The sequence below is a fragment of the Leiobunum rupestre genome, chromosome 7 (assembly GCF_980474605.1).
Source record: "Leiobunum rupestre chromosome 7, qqLeiRupe1.1.hap1, whole genome shotgun sequence".
NCBI lineage: Eukaryota > Metazoa > Arthropoda > Arachnida > Opiliones > Sclerosomatidae > Leiobunum > Leiobunum rupestre.
Window position 1 is genome coordinate 46,177,366 of NC_143390.1, and position 27,437 is coordinate 46,204,802.

The window sequence follows — 27,437 nt, forward strand, 5'->3', positions numbered from 1 at the left end:
TTATTTTAATTGATACGTTTGTGCACTGAAGCTAAAAAACAAAACTAATCCTATATTTGTTCCTATTTAATATAGAATAAAATCCGATTATTAATCAGGAAAACATTTGGTTAAAAGTAAAGTAGTGAGATTGACATATTTCATTGTTTTGTTTTGTTTATTTATTTACCCCATTTCTTGAACCGCTACATTTTCCCCATTTCCCGAACCGCTACATTTTCCCCATTTCCCGAACCGCTACATTTTCCCCATTTCCCGAACCGCTACATTTTCCCCATTTCCCGAACCGATATATTTTCATATTTCCCGAACCGATATATTTTCATATTTCCCGAACCGATATATTTTCCTATTTCCCGAACCGATATATTTTCCTATTTCCCGAACCGATATATTTTCCTATTTCCCGAACCGATATATTTTCCTATTTCCCGAACCGATATATTTTCCTATTTCCCGAACCGATATATTTTCCTATTTCCCGAACCGATATATTTTCCTATTTCCCGAACCGATATATTTTCCTATTTCCCGAACCGATATATTTTCCTATTTCCCGAACCGATATATTTTTTTTGGAACCACCACCAATAAAGAATGTTGTGAACCAAAAATTAAATTATGTTTTAAAAGCGCCAGTCTAAACTTGCCAAATTCCTGGTGCCATTGGTGCAAGCGATCAGCGGTTAGTTCGACAACCTATTACAATTTACTCGTCCTCCATTGAAAACTGTACGCGCGGCCCTGAATGTCGTATTTTATCTTCCGCACTTTATTCAAATAAGGTCCCCTTTCTTAAGAAAACACCGCGAATCGACCATTGCAGAAATGAAAAAAAAACCGCCTATTCATAATAAGACTATAAAGTGAAAAACGCAATTTCTGCGGGTAGCGGTCAAAAGGAGCTGGCTTAGTAGGAGGTTTCAGTTTGCTTTTTAAATAATTTTTAAACACGCGGCGCCGGTGGTGGCGCTAAACGCGTACTTTCTGGTCGTAATAATACAATACCACCCGCTGCAAGAACATCTTCAATAGAAAACGTGTTTGATCGTAAAAATTCGATTCAAAAGCACGCGGATCTCGTACGCGCAAGCCGTTACGGGCCTGTATTACCCATAAATGCCAGGGCGTTTTTAACCCCCTTTTTGTTTGAATAATTTCTTTGATAATATTATGGTAGACCATAATTTAAAAAAAATATTTTGAGTTTGTTCCTCCGTGGTTCACGAAGGTGAATTTTTAAAAGATAAGTTCATATTTGAGAAATATTAAATAACCTGACCTTCGAAATTTTAAAATATTGTCCAATATAATACCACACGATTCATAAAATATTACCGCGAAATATCTATAAATCTATCAGATAATTTTCCAACGCAAACAAGTTAGGATAACGCGTAACCTCCGTCAAAAATCTTTGTTCGATAATGAATTAATGAGGTCGACCAAATAACTGCTCAGTTCGAGACTTAAAAATAGATTATTAGTGAAAAATATTTAACAACAACTCCAGTTAATAGGGTACTGAGATTTTTAAGATATCTCCTTATAACACAAATAAAATACCGGTCGTGTTAAAATTGCTGACTAGGAGCGAGTTAATATATGTCAGATATTTTCACGTAATTCACCATATTTTTATTCGGTTTCGTCGATGATTTGCGAAAACAATAACTTACATTCCGAATTTAGATCATAACGATAAACCGCTAAAATAAAGGGTATGGTTTTTCATATTTTTACAAAAGCATATTTATATTCTTTCATAAGGTGCGGGGGACACAAGAAGAGTTTTTTAGCACGATTTGAATTATTTTGACGTTACCTTCAGATACATCTGATTGATGGAACTAATCGCTTAAAAAGGCCGCTATTTCTTTAAAGTTTATTTTTTTCCGTACCATAGCCGCGAATATATGGTCCCAAATTTTACAAATATTCTACATTTAGGAAAGTCTAATAGAAAAATAATAAGAACGCATTTCTGATAGAATTTACCGTATAGGAACGCATTTCTGATAATAGAATTTACCGTATAGGAACGCATTTCTGATAATAGAATTTACCGTATAGGAACGCACTTCTGTGATAAGCGCTAATAGAATTTACCGTATTATAACAGACAAATCCCAGAACGTATATAGATAACTGAGAACATATACTAGATGTTTTCATAAAATAAAACCATTAAAAATGAAAAGTATAAAATGTTTTTCTTGGCGTCACGAGCTCAAGCTTTTGAGTACTTTATTGGCACGCGCGTTTCGCACGTGAACTTCAAATTGCAAAATCAGTATAGACTACAGCGCGTGCTCTATCTTCATTAGCTATAGCTAGTGACGTAGAAAAAGCATTTACACGTGACCTCCCGTATTTTATAGAAACACCTATTCGAGCCGTTTAAATAATCAAAAAGTACTGAAATTCCCAATTGAAATTGAATTGGCAACACCATTTGTTGAGCCCTTGTTTTTATAGGTTTTATATTAGCAGAATAGTTGAGTCTACCAATTATTATGTTATTTATTATTAATTAAATTAAATAAAACGTTAAATCAAGTTTTAAGTACGTCAAAGAATTAGTTAATTTTAGCCAAAAAATTTGACGACCGGTACTAGATTAAGTTAAATCTTGATTTCCAAAATGTTCTCAGTATCATAAATACGTTTTCGGTAATGCTAGTTGAAGGGAAATTTTACGACTGCTACTAAATGGCGCGATACAATTAGGGAAAAAGTATAACAGGGGAAGGTTGAGTGCTACGTTTTCAATAACCTAAACACGTTTTAATCAGCTGAGGCTTAGCTTCGTAGTGAAATATATCTGACCCGCGGAAATTATTACTTTTGACAGTGTGTTGAAAAAAATTAAAAGATCTATTCACGTTTAAAATATTTCGTGAAGTTAAGGTGCCTCTTAAGAAGCCCGTAAGTAAACTGGAAAATTTCTGAAGCAAATGGAAAAGATAGCAATCACGCTTGCGGGCGGGTGAAGGAAGAAATATTAATATTTTTCAGTAATTACTTTCCAAGACGTTTTCACATATTATTTAAAGCGAATAAACGCGAGCATCATCTCGAAGCATTTTCTCTCCACACATTGAAGGCACAGACTTTACCCGTTTTCTCTACTGTCAATTAACTGTCGAGTTAGTCGAGATGGCCTCTATCTAGACGCGTTCTCACCAGACACATTGAAGAGGCAGACTTTACCCGTTTTCCCTACTGTCAATTAACTGTCGAGTTAGTCGAGATGGCCTTTATCTAGACGCGTTCTCACCAGACACATTGAAGAGGCAGACTTTACCCGTTTTCCCTACTGTCAATTAACTGTCGAGTTAGTCGATATGGCCTTTATCTAGACGCGTTCTCACCAGACACATTGAAGGCGCAGACTTTACCCGTTTTCCCTACTGTCAATTAACTGTCGAGTTAGTCGATATGGCCTTTATCTAGACGCGTTCTCACCAGACACATTGAAGGCGCAGACTTTACCCGTTTCCCTACAGTCAGCCGATATGATGGTAAGACTATATCACAAAAGCTCCGTCGAACTCAAAAGGTCATTTTTCTATAGCGTCTTCTTCAATGAAAGTACTTTAAAGCGCGGACATGGACCGGCATACTAACTACCCCTTCCCAAGCGAGCACGGAGGAATGGATAATGGTTGAAAGCGGATAAGGAGAACGAAAGGAAGTGCCAATGGATGAACTCACCTTCACGCCCTTCTGATTACTGAAGTCCGTACTTAGACACTGGACGGCGATGTTGATCTAAAAAGATCACCGGGAAAAGAAAGAAAAATTGGGAAAATATTTTAGTAAAGTATCAAAAATATATCACCTCGGCGACCGTATCGCGTTACTACGGAAATAAGAAACCTACCTTAGCTTGGCTCTCCAATGGGTTCCAGTAGAAAGCTATAGCATTGTGCGTTACTTCTTCGATCTGGCCGATGATTCCCGAACTGTTTTTCGTATCTGTTGGCCAATAATCAAACGAATTAAAACATTTTCCACGACAGTCATTTCATTTTGGCAGAAGTAAATGAACCGAAGTTATCGAAATAGCGCTCGGAATCGGAGGGTATTTTCCTTGTGAAAAGGATGAGAAAATTGAGTCAAATTGATCGATTTACAATTTTTAAGGGGCAGAGACAACTTTAAAGGGGTAAAATTCATCCGAGGTAACGTGGTGATGGCGTTATTTGTTAGTAGATGGCGCTCTGATAGCATTATGACGTCATAATTTTGATTTTCAACGATTGGTTGAAAGTTTTCAGTTTTTAGTGGAGAACGGTTTTGTCGAGATTTAAAATACAAAATTATCTTCCCTGATTTGATAGTTTAAAATTGTATTATAGTGCCATCTATGGCGGAGAGTGTTAACTACTGTTAAAATTAATTGTTAATTTAAATTACAAAAATTATATATTTTTAATAAGAATTTAAAGTATTATAATTTAGTAATTAATAAATAAAAAGTTATTTTTCATAAACTTTAATGTCGCCATCTACCTCAAACATTATTTAATAGGAAGGTACCTCGGGTGGATTTCGCCCCTTTTTGCATATTTCCCAGTATGCAATATGTGAATGCGTCTATTAAAGCAATTTCCATCCCCGTCTTTTGACGCGATAAATTGCACTTGGGAATTGTGGGTATAGCTATTTCTATGCATAAAAAATGGTTTAATAAAAACGAAAACGTCTTTTTTTCGGCCTAGGAGCGCGCAAAATTTCAAATTCCGAGGTCCAAATGTACATTCGTAAGGAAACGCCTCCAGCATGGGTAGTATAGCAGTTTGATAACTTCGGTTCATTTACTTTTGATTTTAGGGAATTATTAGTCAAAAGAGATAATTAAAAATGAGTGAAAACTTGCCTCACATCCTTTTATATTAGTATCGGTTAGTTTTTGGAGAAAATTAGAAAAGAGAAGAGTGAGTTTTCGAAGTGTTAGTATAGATGTTAGTAGAAATTGCCAACAGAAAGAAATAAAATTGAATATCATTAGTTAGTAAAAGGTTTGTTGAATGTCAGGGTCGTTTTCCCAAAAATAGAAGGAAATTGTTATTTAATTTCGGGAAATTACGGAATATTTGATTATTAAACGGAGGAGGTGGACCATTTTGCGACAACGAACGTACCTGCGTCTAGAATTCTTTGCTTCACGCTGTGCTGCCTGCTGTGCCAGAACTGCCAAGCTTTGATTTCTTCTTCAGTCGTTTTCTCTTCTCGGAAGACCAACATCACAACCGACTGCGCCAGGAAAGAAACGAATAATTAACAATTTGAAATTTTCGGACAGATATTTCATTTATATTCACATATACAGGGCCCCCACTCAAATCTTAAATTTTTTTATAGGAAAAATAGGATTATATTTCTAAAAATCTAGGACTTTATAGGACTATTTTTACCAAATTATAGGATTTTATAGGACTATATATGCTATTTCATTTAGAGAAATAAATCTTTGATTTTCACTTAAAAAATAGAAACTATTTAACCATTTTATCACAAAAATAAACTAGTAGCTAACCATGTTAACAATAACAAAAGTATAAAGTAGAATGACTTGGTATAGGAATTTATCCTATAGCTAAATCTAGCAATTTCACCGAGTGGTTGGATTTGAAATGGGCAAAATATCAAAATTATAGGATTTTATAGGACTTTTGGGGGATTTTGCTAAAAATATAGGATGTTATAGGACATTTTTGAAAATATAGGATTTTATAGGAATTATAGGACCTCTGGGGGCCCTGCATATAATATATGACGCGCTATATAAATGGTATTAAAAATGGACTTGAACTTGTAATTTTTGGGAATTTTTATGTTTGTAATCTGTTTTATGATTTTACAAAGATATTCCCTGGTTTACAGTGATTTATCACACATTTTCGATGATTTCCAAGGATTTATCATAACGCTTCAGTGATTCACACAGATTTCTTAGTTTTTTATTGATTTACACATATTTATCACAATCTTTTAATGATTACCTACAAGTTGTACACCCAATTTCTTAATAACAAGCACGTTCTTAGGGCCAAGTCATCTAGCGACCTTTAATGCCATTAATTCAGGTTCATTAGAATCGCACAAAATAGGCTTCATTTTAAAATGAAGAAAAATATTTACATCCAAACGCTTAAGAAAACATTACGACTTCACTATAAAACCTTCATAATTCGGAAACTACAGAAGCGTATATCTATCGATTCAATTTTGTAAACAAAAGGATTTTCACCAACTATAACGCGTGAAATTTTAAATTCTGCAGCTCTAAAGGTTTTCGATAACTCGGCGGGGTTTCAACTCGCACTTGGGAACCCAAATACAATATTTTCGCGAAATTTTGAATAAAACAAAAATTGTCTGGGTAAAAATTATTACGGGTTTCTTATTTACTTTTTTACACCCAACAAACACTCCTCAGGAAGCAAATAAATCAGCTGGAACACCTCCTGCCAAACGAAAACTACAATGTCTGACGACCTAACGAATGGAACACGAAACCCAGGTACAATGACCCGGGTGCCAGTAGCAGTTTCTCTCGGCGCATCATCAACAACTTCAATGAAGTTAAGACGAAATCACGTAAAACCTTCACCTTCCGAGTTTCGGGCAAAATAGACAAAAAATGTCTGAGTTAACCTCGAAATTCGCACGAGGGTACAGTCAGGTGTCTCCGTCGAAGGTGCGTTTCCTCGTGTTGGCATTATACGAGACTCGCCGAAGAAATTAGGCAAAATAGGAAGATAAACGAGAAAGCTTCGATCCTCGCGTGCTCCGTTGGCAGTCGAGCGCGGGGAGAGCAGTCATCAAAAACGCATTAGGTTAAATGTAGGATCTTGTTCGCGCGCCCATTGTAACGTTCCATATATTTCCACAGTGTTGAGAATTACAGATACAGTTCTTAATTTTACCACCGTTGGGAAGAAAAGGGATTCGGGGCTACCTGCTTGAGTGTTTTTTAACTAGGGGGTGCGAAAAAATGAATAGTCAAATTCTCCAAAAACCGAGTGCCATTCCCGGCTGTCGCGGTGGGTGGAGTTCATATCAGGACGGGGTCCCTAGCTATTCCAAAAAAAGCTTGCAATGAAAAACAAAACCCAACAATGATAGGAAAAATGTCAAGTATTATATCAAGAAATAATTCATAAACTATAAATATTTTACAATTCAACTAACAGCTCTTCATGAGTAGAATATAGGAGTTGATATATTTCGCTGGCGACAGGTCGGAATTTGCCAAAACGGGCTTAACATTGAGTGTGAAGTCACTTAATTGTTGGTCTAAGGTCAAACCGTCATCAAAGATGCTTAATCCATGACGATATTCGATAAAAGGGCAGATAATTATGTACTTCACATCTTGTACAATTTCTCAAACATTATTATTATCTTGGTACAAATAAATCAGGAATTCTGCACGATTCGAAATTGTTCCAAATGAAATATACTATGATTAAACTTTCTAGCGTAAGGGGTTAAAAGTTAAGGAAAGTTCACGGAAATTTCGTGATATCACGTTTACCTCGGTATATCTCGACCATTATACGCGTTAATAACGAACAAAAATTTCGTAATATCATCCCAATCTTTCATATTGATATACCGCTGAATAAAAATCTTATCAGTTTTTCAAAACTGACAAAGTACAAAAACCAAGGTAATTATTATTTCCTTTTTAATTTCCGTTTTAGCAAAGAGTGGTATCTATAATTGAGAGCATGTATAATATATCGAAGTAGGTCGGAGGTTGGGTAGCTCTTGTCCGATCGCGTGTAATTGATTGAACAAAAAAGGTTTCAAAAAAGAAAAGTTACCTTTAATTAAAAAAAACTAAACCGTCTCGAAATCGGTCGAACGAAATTTGCTTAGTCAAAATAATTACGGAGTCTAGCTACGACTCAAAATGTTGGTGATAAGGCGGACATTCAGGTCCACGCATATTCGGTATTAATACCCCCTTAAACATAAACTGTCCCTTAAACAACCCCCCTTCCCGCGTAATATTCTGACCTACTAATTTTTTTCCAATTGAAGTTTCGCTTAAAAAGGCGATAGTTTCCGAAATAAAAAAAATCGGTAAGAAATACATAAGGAAATCGAAGCCTTTATAACATAGTACCTTTTATATTTTCGTTCAAATGAAAAGACATGAAAGCTAAACTTTTAAAGGGGTTCAAAGAAGGGGTTCTCTTTTGTTATTTTTAGAGACGCCACGTGACCTTTTCTACCACCCCTTTTAATACTCGACTAAGTTACGCGTGTATCGTTGTAGACATTGCGGGGTCATCACATGAGAATTATCCACTACGCCCTGTTCCCAGCGAAATTCTTAGGAGAGCCCCTACAGAAAAGGGTCAACATTTCTAAAAGGGGTTTTTAAAGACGATTTCTTGACGGTTAACGTTCGGGCGATTTTTGTAATTTTTATATAAGGTTTTATTCTCTTCCGTGACTAGTGGTAGTGGAAATCAAATTATATACGTATGTATAAAAAAACACCTAAGTTACTAAAGTTAGCAACAGGGGGCGACACGATCGGATATTTTTTTCACTCAGTTGTTTAATACTTCACTCGAAGATTTTCATTCATGGAAGAAAAAATGTCGGGAAGTTCGCAGCGGTATATCCCGCCCCCGTACGACTACGAAAGACACTACAAACTTTGCTTCATCAGGTAGAGAGACATTTTAACCTTACGATGAACTGTAAGAAAAATTCTGATTTTAGTTTTTATTCAACGCGAGGGTTAAAAGCTTATTTTTTATTACGTTATGCCGGGTAGGATCCGAGAAAATTTTCGCAAAATTTATTCGACAAAAAAGATTTTCGACTTTTAGTCATAATTTATGATAGTCCTCACACGAAAAAACTTTTCTCCGAATTTTCGGCAATAAATTTCTAAATTTCCTAAGCATAGATAGTGATTAATTGATCATGTTAAAACTCAAGAACCAATCCTGTAGAAGGAAAAATATTCCCAAAACTAGAAAAACAAAATTCAATGGAAAGAAAAAAAGTTTTTTTTTTCTGTTTATCTATCCGTACAATTTATTTTTAAAAGATGTTTTATTCAATAGCTTGCTGTTTGTACGTTTTGTCATTTTCTAGCGTGGTACATAGCTAAAATAAAAATGTTCTTTAGTCAAAGACAGAAGTAAATTTGCATTGGAGATTATCTCGGAACAAGGATTACAACAAAAAGAAAACTGACTTCAAAACAAACGCGCATACGTTAAAGGATTTTACATTTTACTTTGAACTACGAAAACATAAAATATGTGTTATATAAAAATAAAACCTATTGAATTATTTGGCATTTGAAGGATAGAAAATGGGTTTATTTCTTCGGCAGGAAATCCGTTCTTTGATATCTCAATTTAAAATTTTAAACTTAACTACAGAAATTTTTCTGATGGGTGGATTTAGTTACGCGGACAAATACAATATTGGGGTTTATGTGAAACCTTTAACAGAACCTCGTGAGTATAATGCGGGTGGTGTCAACGAGACCAGAACGAAAAGGCGTGAATTCCCTCCAAAAGGATGCTTATATCATCCGCATCTTAATAAATGTCGTCTTCAAACGGGGTCGTCGCATTCCAAGACTGGGCTCATCACCGCGCGGTGTATTTCTCGAGGGGCGGCTTGGGTTTACCACAACCATAACAACAAATAAATAAAATAGTATAAACTATTTAGCGCAGTCAAAAGGGCGGACTTGGTTGGCGAGTTTGAAGAAAAATAATATAACACCTTTTCGTTACCAAAAATATAAGCTTCCGCCACGATTAGAAAAAATATTTTTTAAATCGCGAAAAGCATAAAATTATACGTATCGAATTGTGACGGAAAAAAATTTATTAACAAATACGCGGTGTGATTTCTTTTAAATTCTTTAGAATCGAATTTATTTTAAGAAAATCGCGTGTCGCTGTCAAAGGGTTGGGTTCGATTCAATTTCGAGAACCGATAAATATAAAACGGTACCAGTTAAAGAGGATTTGTTGCGTAGCGATGTGACAATTATTGGTGCGGATATTGAACCCATTCCCATAAGTGCGAAATGAAAACAAAATAGTCTTCGCGATTGTCGGCCGACTTAACACAGATTTTCGAACCTTTAAATCCTGATTAATAGCCTAACACTGCTTCTACGTTTACCTTTAACTGCACCTAAAGCCCGATTCCCATAAAATAGCGCCGGATTTAACCGCGTCCAATTAATTGTCACGACCAAACTATAATACCATTCGTTTTTTTTTGGGTCTTCTTCGAAAATTGGTATAATCCTATTTTATGGTACCTTAGCGCCATCTTCCAACGATATACGTTTATATATATAAAAGGTCAAAAGTGAAAGAAAATAAATTCTCTTAACTTTCATTCTCATTCTAAATTTAAATTTACATTTTTTATTTTTATTTTTCCTATTCCACTATCTATATTTTATCGCCTTCATGGGCTACCATCTTAAATGGATTGTTATAGCGAGTGTAGATCCGAAAACGCGCAGTCTTTGTGCCACGGTGACCCATTATACAAGCGACCTATTGTGTAAATCGGAAAAAGGAAGAACTTATTATACCAACGAACGTGATTAATAGATTTTTATATCTACGCGTGAGCGCCCTGATCAAAAACTAGGGACTATTATGATAGATTAAAGTGATTAAAGTTTAAATTTAGAATGTCTACTTATATAACCTACTTTATGAAAGATCATGAGTCAAAATATATTTTATAGATTTTCTATGAAATTTTATGGAAGAATATAGACTGCTATTTTTCTATAGAAAATACCTAGAACGTTTTTTCACTTAATACAAAATTACCTTAATTTCTATAGAACATATTTAGAAGCCAGAGATAACAGTTTTATAGTAAGTCAAAATGTTGTATACCCAATACAACGCCCTATAAATATTTCTAAAGAATAAACCTACAACATTAAGAGTTTATTCGCAGGCTATAGTAAAATTATCGAAATTTCTATAGAAAATATTAGAACTCCGTATTATAGCATGTAATATTATGTCTTAATTTTCTATATCCTATAGGACACTATAAATATTTATATAGAATAGACCTAGAATGTTTCTATAATTTTTACAATGGCAATAGTAAAATTCCCTGAATTTCTATAGAAAATATTTAGAATTCTGATCACATTTATATAGGCAATCTTTGTAACTCGAGAAAATGTCTAATCTTGCGTTAGGACATGATGACATCACTCAAGCTACTTAATTCTTACCAGGTTTAATATAAAACCGTAAAGGTACTAGTTAACTATTAAAATTGTTGACCTATTTTTAAAAAAAAATATCTTTAAGCTTTCATTTTTGATGATGGAAAATATTGACGTTAGAAATCGTGAAGAAAATTAAGAGGTAGTGTACATACAGTTTTACATAATCGTCCTTATTTTGTCGTACGATTTCCCGGTTATTTAAAATTTAACGCACGTATGGTTAAAAATAAAAAAGTAATTGTACATAATTTTTTCGCCTAACTTTCAATATTGTAGTATCTAAAGTGCTCGCCTCGGTAATGCCAGCCGTTTGTTTGGGAAATTTGGCGTGACATTTGAATGATAGATACTGGAAAAAGGTCTTGACCCGAAGCGTGGGATTGGCACTTTATTATATTCCAAATCTTTTTATACTCGTTAGGATTTTTATTTTATCCTTCGTTCAAAGCAAGAGGTTGGAGAAATCTAATGGTAAGTTAATGGTCCGGCCGGCTTCACAGCCAACGGAATAATTTTACACGAAAATTTTGCCGACCCTTACATTATCTATATAAGAAATTGCTAATACATTTTAAGAATAATTGGTATGAATTTTGGCCTTTACTGGATCGACGTTTTTCGCATTTTAGTAACGCCAAAATTCGGTATGATAATTTGGGATTTTCAATTTCAATTTAAAACGAAACAATTATTGACGATTTCTAGACGTACGCGGAGACGGATTTTGGCAACCACGTTTGAATGAAACTCCTTTCATCGACGGAAAACCACGACACTTTTTGTAGCAATCGCAATTACTTGGAAATTCTGTTTTTTCCAGCGATCAGCGAAAATACTTTCAATAGAAATGATATAACAATAGATTTAACTTCAATTCAATTTCGTTGAATGGATTACTATAACTTTTCAATTGAACCTATTTCTAATTCAAAAAATTTAATAATTTGCGGAAGTCTGATTTCAATTTAGTTTTCACAATAAACCACTCGTACGCTTGTAACGAAAAAATATTTACCAACACCGGTTGAATTTGGGGGAATTGTTAGGAAAAAAAAATAACCCGTATAAAAATACCAAAAAACACAATGCAAAAAATAAAATTTATAACTGTTATAGGGGTACAGTGTGTAAGTACATTTTGCACGTGCAACTAGAATTAGCGAAATCTTCCGTGAGTCTATATGGAATCGTGGCTTTGCCGGGCATATTTAGTACCTTTATTTAATACGAATAAAAAAACTTTAGCAACTCCCCCACGCGAGAAAGGAGTGAAATACAAATATATCAAAAAGAATAGAAAATTTATTACTTCGAGATAATTTATCAACAACGTGTTGCTAAATCTTGGCGAAAAACTCACGAAAAACCGTTAAGAAAGTAAATCGTTTTTTTTTACAAGAAGCTTTATTCGTATAAGGGCAAAATGTTAAACATCTTTATAAATCCTTAACCCTTCAACAGAATGGTTATTCATTAAGATTAGGCGCCTATTTTTACATAACACGGCGTTGGTATCTTCATTTCGACCAAAATAGAGCGATGGTAGCGTGCGCAAATTTCAAGTAGTTATTTACCCTTTTCACCGGGTAAGGAAAACAAGAATTGAGACTTAAAATAAAAATGGCCCTTCTTATCCACATTTTCCTCCGTCTACTGTGGATAAGTATCCGCGGGTCAAAACGAAATTTAAACTCGACCGATTTTGAAATCGGTAGTTTCAAGAGATGTGGCTGTATAAGTGGACATTTTGACTACTATGACTATATTATTTCAGTGATTTTATTTTTTAACGTGTATGATAACATACTTCGTACAAACGAGATAGCTAGTATATCAACAAGAAAGAGCTGCGTAAATTATTACCATTCCCGTTGAAACAATATCCATTTCCATCCCATTCGCGTTCAAATATTTGTTTTCCAACACATTCCCATTCCATTCCATTCGCGGTCAAATATTGGTTTTCCAACACATTCCCATTCCATTTGCGTTCAAATATTTGTTTTCCAACACATTCCCATTCCATTCCATTCGCATTCAAATATTTGTTTTCCAACACATTCCCATTCCATTCCATTCCATTTGCGGTCAAATATTCCTGAGCCTAACCGAAATTAAGATATAATTTACACCCATTCCCGCGGTAACCGTGGTAAATTTTAAAAAACCGTTTCCACGCAACTATAATACGGCCATTAAGTAGTCTTGCTTACTGAATTTTAAATTACAATTAATTTGACTAAATTATATTTTATAATTAACATTTATGTCACTACAACAGAGCGGTTACATGGTTGATCGAATCTCACTTAACCTGAGCATTGAACTATAAACCAATTAAATTAAAAATAATGGCACTTAATGCGTTAAGGTGAAAATAAATTTAATTGCCAGAATAAAGAATGGGTGACTACCGTATACTTAACCTTAAATCGAAGTAAATTAGTTACTTTCCCAGCAGTCGAATTCAGATGAATTCCAAAATGTGTAATTTGGTGCAGCCAGGAAAAAAGCTTTCTTTTGATATCAGAAGCGACGAGATGATCCGTACCTGCTATAATTACTTTCGCATTTCGCCAAGTCTCGAGAATCTAACTACATCGTCATTAATATACCTTTTTTCGTATACCTTAATGGCATAATTGATGCGGATAGGAATCGACATGCAATACCCTTTTTAATGAAGTCGAAACTTTGGTGGTGGGAGAAACTCGCTGGAGCCTCAATTAACCCTAAGGGATTTTTTCTTACATTCGTTTTCTCAATTTTTATAATAAGTACGATGAACTTCGGTTCCAAGGTGTGGCTTTTTAAATTTAGCCGTATAAAGGAGAATAAAAACCTTTTTTTTTTCAACGATTTTTAGGCCAAGTTGGCCGGGGGACCCCCCTGTTATTTTATCACAAAATTATATATATTGAGGCTTTTAACCTTTTGTTGAATGGAACAAAAAAATTGTCGAAATTTCTTTATTATTATTATAAAGATAGGAATACGAAGCTATTATAAAAATCTTATTATATTATTATTATAGTAGCGAGACACTCCACAATTTGTATTTCTACGAATTCCGAGCATTCTCAAAACGCGGTTGATTGGTAAAACAATTGAAAAAAAGTCCGTCTGTATTAGCGACGCTTTTCAGGCTGGCTTAGATTAACATAATTGAAGCAATTGCCTACACAATGTATAGCCGATTTAAAACATAGACTGAAGAGTATATAGGGATATTTTAGGGGAACTGCGCTGTGTGTTTTTCAAAGTGCTGCTCTCTCAAGCGTTCCTCTGGGATCGAGTCGAGAATGACAATACCTACGAGGGAAAACTTCCGATCCTTTCACCCATCGCGGGTCGCTATCTGACGATCGCGTCTTCAATTATTCCATCTAACGAGGCCACAAACGTCAATCCACGAAATGGAAAATGTTTGGGGTTAGTTACTATGGTCACGTCAGTAGTTATTCAACGAGTACTTAGGTCTGACTTCTGTTTGTTTCAAGTACCGAGCATTATGGAGATAAACTAATAATTCGACCACAACATGTCGTTAACCCGTAATGTTCCTGTCATGGCGTTTTGAGAATAACTAGAGTCTTCGCGATAATCAAACAAAACGAAGTTAAGTAGAATTGAAGACGGTTAAGAACCTATTTAATTGGGAGAATGCAAAATAAACGAATGAGTTTATCAAGGAGAGATTAAACATCGAAGGGTAACCCTCGTACAAACTTTCGTTTAAATGTAAAAAGGGGATCGAGTCAAGAGCATCAACCCGGTCTTAAGAAAAAATCGGCAAAGACGCCCTCTGTAGTCCATTTTTAACACCATTGTTGTTGTACGATATAAAACAGGTACGCGAGACAGGTACGATAAAAGTAAAGTGTGGTTACCTTGACAGTGGGAGACTTCAGTGACTTCTCCGGGTCGGGCAGGTACTCCAACGTGATTCCGTAGAACTGCCCTGAAAGTAAACAAAGGGGAAGCCCCGACATCTTGAGATGGTTTGACTTGAAGCCAAGTATTCTAGATAAAACTAAGGCCTATACTAGACAGCGCGTCGAGCCGTCGACGAAATTGACAAGAGCGCACGATATCAAATAAAGACGTTCGAGTGTTTAGTTTTCTCATTCTCCGATAACCATACGCACCACGGCGGCCCTTGGAAATTTAAATCGATTCCCAATTCGAAAAGTTACCTAACCCGGTCTAAGTACTTAGAAACTCCCCGTTAAATAAAATTTTAATAATTTTTGTTATCAACTAAATGTACTTCTAAAATCACTTCAATTTCATTTCTGATCAATTAAGTTTCTCAATAAAATATACGAATGATTCGGAACTATATCGAGAGTGGGCCCGGGCCTACGTGAGAGCAATAATTCTGGACCCCAAGAATTTTTGATCCAATTTAAATTTTTATTAAAAATTGGGAATATACCAAATCTATTAGAAATAATTGGAAGTAACGTACGGCACTTGTACATAAATCAATGAAGATTAAAAATTGCAAAAACCACTTCTTGTACAAAAAAAAAGTTTTACAAGGGGTGTTTGCAATTTTTAATCTTCAATACCAAATCTACTTCGATCGAAATTTACATTTCCAAATAGTGTTATATACGTTCTAATTATAATGCAAGAAATTCGAATTTATTCCGAATATATAAAAGTTATTTGATCCAAACGGAATGAAATAAAAACTTGATATGCCCCGATTTCAGTTGCATCTAAATTTGAACTATTGATCATGGCTTTTGGTGAGGGGATTTTTGGTTCAAACACGACCCTTCAAGACACAGTTCTAGTATAGTTTCGCGCGATCAAACAATTATAAATAGGCTAAATTTAGAGAGTAGGCTTGGATGTACGAAACATTACTTAGCCGGTGCTTCTCGCCTCTTCCGAGAACAATTTAAGACGTTTCAGATGGGTTATAAATGCGGGTCTATGGTAAGACACGTGAAAGTGAGGATACGCTTAAATTGAGTTCTCAGAAGCGTCAAGAGGCACCGTGCCCTCGCGAAAAGAGATAAATAAATTGAGATGCATTACCGGTACCTTTGTTGATGTAGGTTATCCTATCATCCTCTCTCCTTTGGCTGGTTGAGATCGGCGATTCCAAGAAATATTTGAAACCAACGTCCGAATGGCTGCAACGAGAGAAAAAACAGACAATTCGTTAAATTCGTGAGAGGAAAACGAGATTCAATGCTATATTCGCAACAATGCCGTACAAATATTATTATATCAACCCACGCGAATGCGAAAATATTATTTATCATTATTAAGAACGATGGACTTAATTCTAAACAGATAAGTGTTTGCGGAACACCAAATTCAAAGGTTGAAATCAAAAATACGTCTAATCAAAAAACGCTTAAGTCACGCTAGACGTTAAGATCAACTTAAATTGCTCGGTTTCACACCCTTAACAATAATATAGTATATTTATTACTATTTCTTTAATGGGGCGCGAGGTGGCGTTGTATAATTTAACCATAACTTCATAACCGCCATTACCTATCACCTGTCACGAATTGTAGGTGGTGATTTTGCGAAACAAATCCCACGTTCGTAAATATACTTCTGCTAGAATACAAAACCCTATTTCAGTAGGATTGCGAAACGGTCCTACTTTATCGGTTAAATATTTAAACAAACCATTGTATGCAGTGTAATAACGGTATCTTATTCTTATTGATTGTGTAAATAAAAACATTTATAATAATACTATATTTCGAAATATATTCTGTTCACGTAGGGTACCTTAGCTTTTTACGAAAAATACATTTGACTGGCGATTTAGAAATGACCCAAACCAAAGAAAATGGAATTGTTATCGCTGTACCTATAAGAACCAAGGAGATATCTGCCTACTAACAAACTGACATGAAACTACTGTTACCTTAAGTAACGTAATAACCATAAGTAAATCAATATGTAATATTTATAACCGTTCAAATTTCCAGAACAATCTAGGGTTTAAATATGCCTATGGCGAAATACACAACAACCAAGAACGATAACACGATACTCAGTTCGAGTGCGAGTCCAAGTTGGAGCTTGGCGAAAATGTCAGTGTTGAAAAAAAGGTTCGGTCAGGAAATTAGCATTAAAACGTTAGGAAGTGTCATACTTATTGTTCTTATGTTACTTATGCAAGAAACAGTATTTAAGGTCACGAAGTTCAGATTCTAACAGTCTGGACTATTCGTATTTCAGTATAAAGCGAATCATGAGACTATTTGTAATATTTTACATAATATAAAACACACTTCTCTTATTATCAGAGAACAGACCCTTTAAATAAATTAGCATAAAATAGATATTTAACGCCTGGCATTTTCGTGTTTTCACAAAGATCAGAAGCCGGGATAAGATTTTAAAGTTTCCTCTTAATTATACGAAAACTTTCCCTTCCGCTTTCCGAATCTCTTTTAAAAAATATATAAGAAAAAGAGCGCGTAATATTTTCTTACGCGCGGTAAATGTTGCTACAGGTAAGAAAAAGTACCCTCTGGTGTCGAGAGTGTTAATTAATCGAACACATACACCGGAAACATTTTTTATTAGTTGATAAAAATTGATTTTGGTCGGGATAATGCTAATATATTATATATGACAAAAAAAATATATTTAATAAGCTATTGTTATCTTTCATTTTGATTTTTTTAAATTTCCAACTTATTACGAAGAAAAAACGAAAGTTGTTAATTAAGATAAGGCATAAAATTTGGCCAAGGTTTAAGGATATGTATTTTAATAAAAAGGAATAATTTGTAAATTTTAATTGGGGGGAAAAAAGAGGGAAAATATTTTAATCATGTTGATCCCCTTTTCTCTCCTAACTTAATTGAACCGAGAACGTACTTAGGTTATAGAGAACGTACCAGTTCACCTGTTTACAGAAGGTACCTAGGTCATCTATCGGGGATGAAAATCTTCCAACTATTTTATATTATTATTAATTAAATCACTAAATTTAATTGAAGTTGCACGAGCTAAATTAGCAGTTAAATGGAACTACTTATTTCATAAAACGAATGTAAACTTTACTAGATTGCGCTATGACCATGATAGTGGGCTCCTATGTTCTCAGTAACCTAAATACGATCTTGATGCAACTCGAATAACCGAAGTATATTAAACGCCATATAGAAATATAACAAACCGCCGTATTACACAATATTTTAAGTATTAACAAACTTAGAATATAATTTCAACATCGAATAAATTACTTTTAATATTTTTAAGAACAATTTAGCTCCGTGCTATACCGTTACAGTATAATTATAAATATATTTTTCAATTAAAATGTAATATATAAATATAGAAATGCTTATTTTCCCTGATAACGAACGCTACATTTTTTGGGATTCTTTTCGGGTGTTGTACATTGTACAGCGATTCAAATATAAGGATAAATTCAAATTCAAAACAAATTAAGTCAAAATATAAAAGGCTAAAGGAAGTCCTAAGGATCTAATTTGATGTATTTTTAAATCCTATACTTATTAAATTTAGGTTTTTCTTAACCATCTCAACATAATAAAGTGAAATTTTTAATTAGTTTTTGTTAATTTATTTCCTCCCAATTTACAACCCACATTTTTTTGTAAAGTCTGATAAATTTTAAAAATTTTGAGGAGTGGGTTGAATTGGCGTAATTTTAATTTTCACGAAAACTGTTCTAAAAAAAAGCCGAATAATTTAGCAAGATTTTCTCGCCTGACTGATCAGTAATCCGATTTATCATCGAAAAATTGAAAACTGTCAAATCGCGGTAATTAAATTTTGCCCCGTTAACGAGTTAAAATAGCGAAATAATTTATTTGGACACTAAAAAGGGGTGAGTGGACATTTTCTCGAAAAGGTATTTCAAAAAATTCATTCTAATCTGATTCATTGTTTCACGGAGTCACTTCAATACTTTCAAATAAATAAGATTAACCGAAATTACAGGGTTGCCACAAAATTTTGAGATTCAAATTCCCTGACTATTCCCTGTTTTTCCTGACCGTTTTAAGAGATTTTCCTTTACTTTTTAAGATAAAATTTTTATTTTATATTTCAATTTTATCAGAAGTTAATAAATTTAAATGGACTTATATTTAAGTAAAAAGGTTATTGCAATGTTGAAAAAATTAGCCAAACTTTCAAGGAAATAAATGATAATCATAGAATTTGTAATATATCTGGTCTAAAAAATAACCTTAAAAAAGTGCCAATATCAAATTTAATTCCCTGACTTTTGCCTGACTTTTTAGGTCCATTCTTAAATTCCCTGACTTTTCCCTGACGTGTGGCAACCCTGAATTAAAATGACGTATAAGTTTCAGACAAATTAGCTAAATAAAAATACGGCGGACATGTTTTGAAATACGAAAACTTTTAATTTAGCACGAAATTTTCCTTTTACCGGCGTTCGTCTTAAAAGCTGCCGCCGTTTTGTTTTAGGATAAAATTATAAATGGTACACATTTGGTTTCACTCTATCGACTGGAAGGGGGTACTTTTTAAACGCCCCCTGTTTAGTTTTTTTAAATGGCCACAATTTCTCAAAATATCAAGGCTAGATGGCGGGATGTTGTGAATAGAGAATAAATCAAAAACGAGCAAGGACGACCCTAGATTGCGTCCTCAAAATGAAGGAAATAGTCATGCTAGTAAGGTGGATACGCGCTCTTTCATGAAATGGTACTAACCGAAATTAATGGTTATTTTACGCCAGACAAGGACCTTCAACGTACACACGAAAGACAAATTAGTTAAGACCAACCATTATATTAGTCATTACAACCACTAGATCGAGTATGACTAGTAGCCAGTCAAGCACCTGTAACTATAACGTCATACCGAAATTAATACCAACTACGACATAGCAGATTCAACTAAGGCACAGAGAAATCCGTGCGGGGAATTTATACGAAAACTAAAGCGGCAAAAATGAAATAGCATTTAATTTAAAACTTCACCGGACCTTATTGATTTTATATTTCACGCGTGCCGTCTACGTCTTTTTTAGAAATTATTTTGAAGATTTAAAATACTACTGCATAAAAAAACTAGGCGAAAATGTGGGAAATGAAATCTAAAAATATGACTTTTGGGTATTTTTCACTACATTATTTTTCCAAAATAAAGGGAAAAACATAATTAAATAGCGAATTCGTTAACTTTACCTCGTAAAATGTAATCGCCTAAGCTCTTCTAATTAACATTTCAGGCCAAAATTTAAAAAACTTTAAAAATAGCTTCTAGTCTTTCATTTAGACAAATTACGATTAATTTTTGTATTCAAACTGAAAATTGATTATTTAAATAACTGGTAATATTTTTACAAAATCTTAAACGCCTTATTATTGATTATATAAAAAAATGAATTGATTTACCAATAATTAAAAAACCTACAAACACTACAAAACGTTTTGGAATATGGATTTGCTAATCGATTCTAATTTATCAGTAGCGAATCGAGATGGTAGAAAAAACGAACTAATGGAAAAGTCTGTCATACTTATTATTATTACGTTACTTATGATAATTATATTGGTACAGTTGATATCATACTAAGAGACCAAAAATTAGCGGGGCGCAACGCTGTGATTTAAAAAAAAAAGACAAAGGACTTCCCAACGTATTATTTTTAACCTTTCAACGAACTCTGAGTCTATTAGGAGAAGCTCAATTAGTTCTTCCTAGTTTATAGTCTATTAGTCTCGAACAAAAGAAAAAATAACACTTCCGGTTGCTATAGAAACAATTTCTACGTATTTTAAAATGTAATTGGCCATCTCGATAATAGCCGTTGTTATTTTCCAAAATCAAAATTTAAAACATTTCTTAAAATTCGAGATAAATAATGGCGATAAATTGAGGCGACAAATAAAAAAGTTGAGAGATTTCGGCTAATGGCTAAGCGACACCAAATCGCCAATTATTATTAATCACGAAAAATAAAGGTTTTGTTAAATTCCGAGTCTTCCAAATCGTCTTTTAATTATAGGCCTACTTTTGCATCGCGATCAGGGAAATAATTTGGAAGAATACCAAATATTATTATTTGGAGAGCGTGGTTAAGTCTTCCTTCTTAATGAATTATTCACATTTTCGAGAATCTACCATAGCGACACTCGAAACAGATAGTTAACAGTCGTTGTACGAAAGTTAATAAGCAAATTACAAAGTCGAGATCGGGAAGCGATTGATAGGGGGAAATAATATAATGGGTTATACGCAATCAGGGAGCTATAACGGCGGCTATTTGAACTAAAAATACCCCTACACTCGCTCAGACGAGATAAACGATTAGTGAGCCCCTTATTATAAGAAGTTATAAATATAAAGGTAGATCAAAATTTTACAACGCGGCGCTAGGCTCGTTTAAAGGGATTCAGAACTTCCATATCAATGAATTTCATATTTCAAGATTTAATAAAGAACGTGGTTATAGATTTATCTTTTTTGTTGGGGAGTTCTTAGAAAGGTTAAATAAGGTTCCTTTATCGTATTCAAATCACCGCGACAGCCGGTCAAAATGTCCTATCCTTATTATGTCGTACCTATTTCTTTCTCGAATTAGACAGTCATAAAAGTTGACAAAGAGTTAAAAGAAAAACAAGCTAAAACCCGGCCTATAAATTTGACTATTTTTCCAACACAACGTAAGATATAAAAAGAAAGCTTAACGTATCAGGAAGTGAACGAACTTTAGCCTTTGACCCTTTGCTTTGACAGATAAAAAAAATCAAACTCCAAAGAAACCAAAAAGAAAAAAAATTACGAAGTATTCCAGGAATATCCACCCTCACAAATCAAAAATAAAATACAAAATTTGTTTCCTCGTTATATGCGAGTACCCTTTATTTTAAAACATTCACCGCGAGAAAGCATAAAAAAAAAAGATTGAAAATTGCAAGGGTTTCGAGCGGAAGGGATGCATGGGCGGATGCGAACACGATTTTCTTACTATTAGATATAGAAGATGAAGACCCAAAAAAAAATATTTAAACACGAAAACCAACCATCTATAAGCCGCGACTTACAACCACCTTCGTAACATCATGTTCTATTACTCGATCTAGGGCCTAGCAACGATATAAAGTTGACCCATATAAATATTATCAATTTTTTTCTTCCATACATGCAAAAAAAAAACCCATCCTATGGGTATAATAGATGGTTAAACCTTGGTATAAAATAAATTGGCCGGAAATTAAAGGGGGAACTTTATACCTCGCGTCAAAAAGTTAATTTATGGGTCGAATGTTTAAAAACCAGGGGTGAATTACGTGTAGAGAAGAGAACATGGTACCAGCTATCACCCCGAGAACACTTGAGTTTTTACCTAACATTAGAAGTGAAGGTTTTGGCTAGGTCTTAATTATGACCTAAGTAGGTCGGTATAGTAATCGAATTAAAATAGTGCTAGTTTTTTGTTATTTTCAATATAGAAGGTTAAATATTTCAACATACTCTCAACATTCGATTATAGAAATTAAAGTGTTGTTTCAAACTACCTTACAGGGTAATGGTAATGACCTTTAGTATTTTTAAAGAAGGGTTTAACGCTTGGTAGAAAAATTTTAATACAAATCTAAGAATCTTCACGGTTTTCCACGCATATCGGGTTTAAGTTTCATAACACCACATCCGCCATGAGTATACGTTTTGACGATAAGCGTATACCAAACTTTAATTCATCAACACTTGTGACTCTCAGTAGTCAGAACTGCAACGACGAAATAGAACCGAATGACCCTTTTTACTCTAGCTGTGCCGGAACCTAGCCACCAATTTCTGTGCGAGTCGGTAATTGCATTCCAGAGAACGATCGATGGATATCGTGATCAATTATATTTGGAGAATCCTGTCTGTCTCAATCGCTGCTCTATACAACAACTAACAAACTATACCCTTTTCCGCAGTTAGTATTTGCGACTTTTAAGGCTGCCGCCATTACGGTGAAAAATGCACTATCCAAGTTCGAATACTCAACATGGCGACGTCTATAGCAAGAACGGAGAAAAGGGTTATTATATTTAAAGAGAAGATGGTTCTTTGACCGTAACTGATTAAAAAAAGTCTAAATGAAATGTCCAAAGACAACGTCGAGCCAAACGACCCCGGAATTTTTCGTAGGAACAGCCACGAAACTGTTTTGCAAACGTGGAGTCAAATTACGTTAGAAAAAATCTTCATCAACAACACCAATTAGGAAGATTATACAAAATCACGAATGCCGAAACTATATTTAGCTATATTGGAAACTCACGGATTGCTGTGTACGTTTGAACCGACACGAATTTAAGTTAATCGTAACGATAACCTTTCCCGTAATAAACACTTTTTTGAAAGATGGACGTATAGAGTTAAGACCTCTTTCATTAAAGAATTTACATATATAGACTGGTTTATGACGGAAGTTTCAAATCTATTTCCAACAATATTCGAAAAACAAGGCCATGAAATGTAAACATCGATGGCATTAGGTGTTTTTCGTACGATAAAACTAAATGTAGGATTTAATCGGATTAAGGTTATTTAGAAGAATTTACGAAGAAAATTGTACTGCCAGGCGACCAACACGGGAAATTGGTAAAAATCAAAAATGAAATAACTAGAGAGATACGTGGGTTGAAATCTCTTGACAACTTATACGGAGGTGCTCCCTGACTTTAGGGCAAAAAAGAGAATTGAGAAAAAATTATACATTTCTAATATTGCCTGCCTCTCAATTGAGCTACGCTCGAAAGAAAACATGTTAACACGCGGGTGAGGTTGTTCGAACTTTCTGGCTATTAAAAGGTCAAACCATTTTGGTAATCCCGTCAATTCGCGAATTAAGAAACGGATTTTAAAAGGAAACACGACCCCACTTAAACTATAGCCAGTTAACCTAAAAAAAACTACTTGAAAGTAAATTACGTTTCAAAAATAAGAGTAAAACAATAAATACTTCAATATTTTTCTTCCTGTTAAAATGAAATGTTTCATTCAAATTAAATATACTTTAATAGAAGTTTCTTACGGGTGAAGTATTTGACTACGCCATAAACATGAAACGTTGCTATAAGATGTATTTATTCTCCAAAATATTTATTATCCCAAAACGTATTTGGAAGCCTGCGAAGGTATACTGGGACATATTATATTATGTACTAGTGGTGCTATTATAAGTTATAACCATGCAAGTATTGACTTCGAAAAAATGTTTTTTTTTAATATTTTTTAACGGTGTTATTTTTACCACAAATGAACATATTTATACTTAGAGATAATAAGTATTTTGATAGGATTATTAACCAAGGTTGCCACAAAATTGAGATTCAAATTCCCTGACCATTTTAAAGGCCAAAACTTTAATTTTATCTTTTACTTTTATCAGAAGTTAATAAAATTTAAATGGACTTATATAAGGTTATTGCAATGTTGAAAAATTTAGCAAAGGAAATATATAATTATAGAATTTGTCATAGATCTAGAGTAAAATTACCTTTAAAAAGTGTCAAGATTTAATTGAATTCCCTAACTTTATACAAATTCTTAATTCCCCTGTCTTTTTACAAATTCATAAAAGTCCCCGACTTTTTACAAATTTTTTAAATTCCCCGACTTTTTACAAATTTTTTAAAATTCCCTGACTTCATAGGAAATTTTTTTAAATTCCCTGACGTTTGGCAACCCTGTGAACGTTTCTCCAAATCCATTTCACGGTCTGACAGAATGCTCTTCCCCTTATAAATCAATAAAATCAGGCTGTTATCTCATTGGTTCCTTAAAACTGACATCTTGCGACGCTATTGAAACACACGCCGGTGAAAAACTAGACCAAATACACGCGTGATATTACTTCCTAATATGAGGAGTGGGCATTTTCTTCGTACGCGCACCAGAGGTTTTGGGAAAAAGGGGATTTTATGTAGAGATAAAATGGCAGTTAAGGCGTCCAAGGTGAAACAATTTTAAGCCAATTAAACCAAACCCACGCGCAGTCTGAGAGTATACTCACACGCCACATATTTAATTAACGCGAAGAAAATCCGCGCGAGAAATCTCAATCCCTGAGAGAGAGGGAAGGAAAATTGACAAGCTCTTACGTGATAATTACACAAAAGGTGTTTTTTCCGTCAAAATATGGACAACGCCTTTTTATCTTTTCACGAGTATCGGAAAATTTAAACGGCAGATTTGTTAGAATCTGAACGAGACTTTCGCCAAGTTTCGAAAAACCAAAACTATTTGAACAATGAATGGTAAGTAAATCTTAATAATCCAAGATAACAACCATAGGCTCAAGTCAGTTAGAGACTTTTACCCGGCCACTTGAAACAGTGACATAATGTGTAGCAGTGGGTTTGCAACAGGGTTAGACATAAGGATATTTTTTTTTTAGTAATCAGCCTAACTAGTGAGGCTCCTATCTTAAATTATTTTGGTAGTCACTGACTAGTGGGGGTATAAAGGGGGGTATAAAAACAAGAAGGGACAGCCAACACTTTGCTTTACCCGTCAGAATTAAAATAGTAGTTTGTTATCATTTGAGTTACATGATGGATTACAATTTTTTTACAACTTTCTAATCTTTGACTAGTTTAAAAATTTTCATTTACGATAATATCAAATGACGCATTAATTTGAGATAGAGATTCTCAATCAACTTGTATGAGGTGCAGTGGACTCTAGACTTGATTTTCTACAAGCGCTACAAGAATTTTGTGATATTTTTATTAAATAAATGTAATTGATTTGTGATGCGCCATATTCGCCATTATTTATGAATATTTAGGTAATTTGTTTCTAGTCAAATTGACTAGTGAGCCCCCAGATATCGATTAATTTGGTAGATAATTTATTTTAGTAGTCAAATGCCGTGACTAGTGCCTTGTGTCCAACCCTGGTTGGCAAGCCCTTCATGACACGCGATTACCCCAGAGAAAACGACTTTAACTAGCGAGGAGATAAATTGCAAACTCAATGCAAGAGGAGTTTGTTTCGAGTTTTCACTCAGTGCCGCTAACTGAGATCGAGCCCGGTGCGTTTTCTGCGAGGCGAAAGTGCTGAGCACCATACGCCACCAGTGCACCTACCGGGAGAATCCCTTAACATTTCTACCCAATTACAAAGCACGGACGTAAAAAATGTAAGACACTGAGCTAAAGATATTAGACCTAAAGTGGTCCGCTAATTATATTGCACACGTGTTTAATAATTGAGTGGAAATCTTTCCAATATCTGACACTGTGGCGCTGCTGTAAAAACCATAGGATAAACTATATAATGGTCCATAATTTATTGGCCTATGCTATAACAAGGTTAACGCGTTAATGCCGATATTCAAATACCTGAAGTCTTACCGCGTGGCACCAACATTATAAAACGTTAAAATTGAAATTACATAAAAATCACGAAAATTAATTTTTATGGTTTATTTTTAATTTATATTTTCCCGAGTTAAATTTAGGTTAATAATTTTAAACTGTTTTTAAAATAGTTTTAAACGTGGAAATAGCGCCATCTAGCTAGTAAAAATCTAAGCATAAAAACCGACCAATGACTAAATACGCTTTCCCCATTGTAAGCAAGTTGTGAATCGATAAGATCAGAAGGTACGAGTACTTACAGTTTGGGTATTTGCACTTTGTCCGATTCCGAGTTGCGTCCGAATTCGTGCCAAGATCGTCTGGCGGTTTGCGAGTTCGGCGTTCGGTTGCCAGGAGTCGCTTGCTGTTGTTGATCACCGGTTTGGAGTGTTATTTGAGTTTGCGACAGTTCGGAATAATCGAAAATCTGAAAACAAAGATGGAAATTTATAATAAATATTTTTTATCATTATATAAGAACAATTTAGCTAAACATGGGAATTTATAGGAACAATTTTGAAAAAATAGGAAATTGTAGTAGTATATTGAAATTATAGGAATTTATAGGAACTCTGAGCCCAACCGTTTGGTTTTCGGGAACACCGGACCTAAGCCAGAGCTAAGCTCTATTTAGAAGGCAAATTTTTCCCAATCGTTAACGCTGTTTTCTATACATTATTTTTTAAATTACAGGAATTTCTAGAAAAAACTAGAAAATTGGAATTTATAGGAGCAATTTTGAGAAAATAGGAAATTATAGGAGCATATTGAAATTATAGGAATTTATAGGAATTATA

The 27,437-nt window shown here is 34.2% G+C and overlaps 1 protein-coding gene across 7 annotated transcripts in view; it reads right to left on the minus strand.

The window, feature by feature from the left end:
• grh (grainy head) overlaps window positions 1-27,437 on the minus strand; it is a 175,977-nt gene that overhangs the window by 25,903 nt on the left and 122,637 nt on the right. For 6 of the 7 annotated variants that reach the window (XM_090180611.1, XM_090180613.1, XM_090180609.1 and 3 more), the window contains 6 exons: window positions 26,901-27,067; window positions 16,331-16,428; window positions 15,169-15,239; window positions 5,151-5,262; window positions 3,887-3,981; window positions 3,718-3,774 (listed from right to left, as the gene is read on the minus strand). In XM_090180611.1, the coding sequence (XP_090036737.1) occupies window positions 3,718-3,774; window positions 3,887-3,981; window positions 5,151-5,262; window positions 15,169-15,239; window positions 16,331-16,428; window positions 26,901-27,067 (600 nt within the window). The remainder of the gene's footprint in view (window positions 1-3,717; window positions 3,775-3,886; window positions 3,982-5,150; window positions 5,263-15,168; window positions 15,240-16,330; window positions 16,429-26,900; window positions 27,068-27,437) is intronic. The other variant, XM_090180608.1, reaches the window with a different exon arrangement.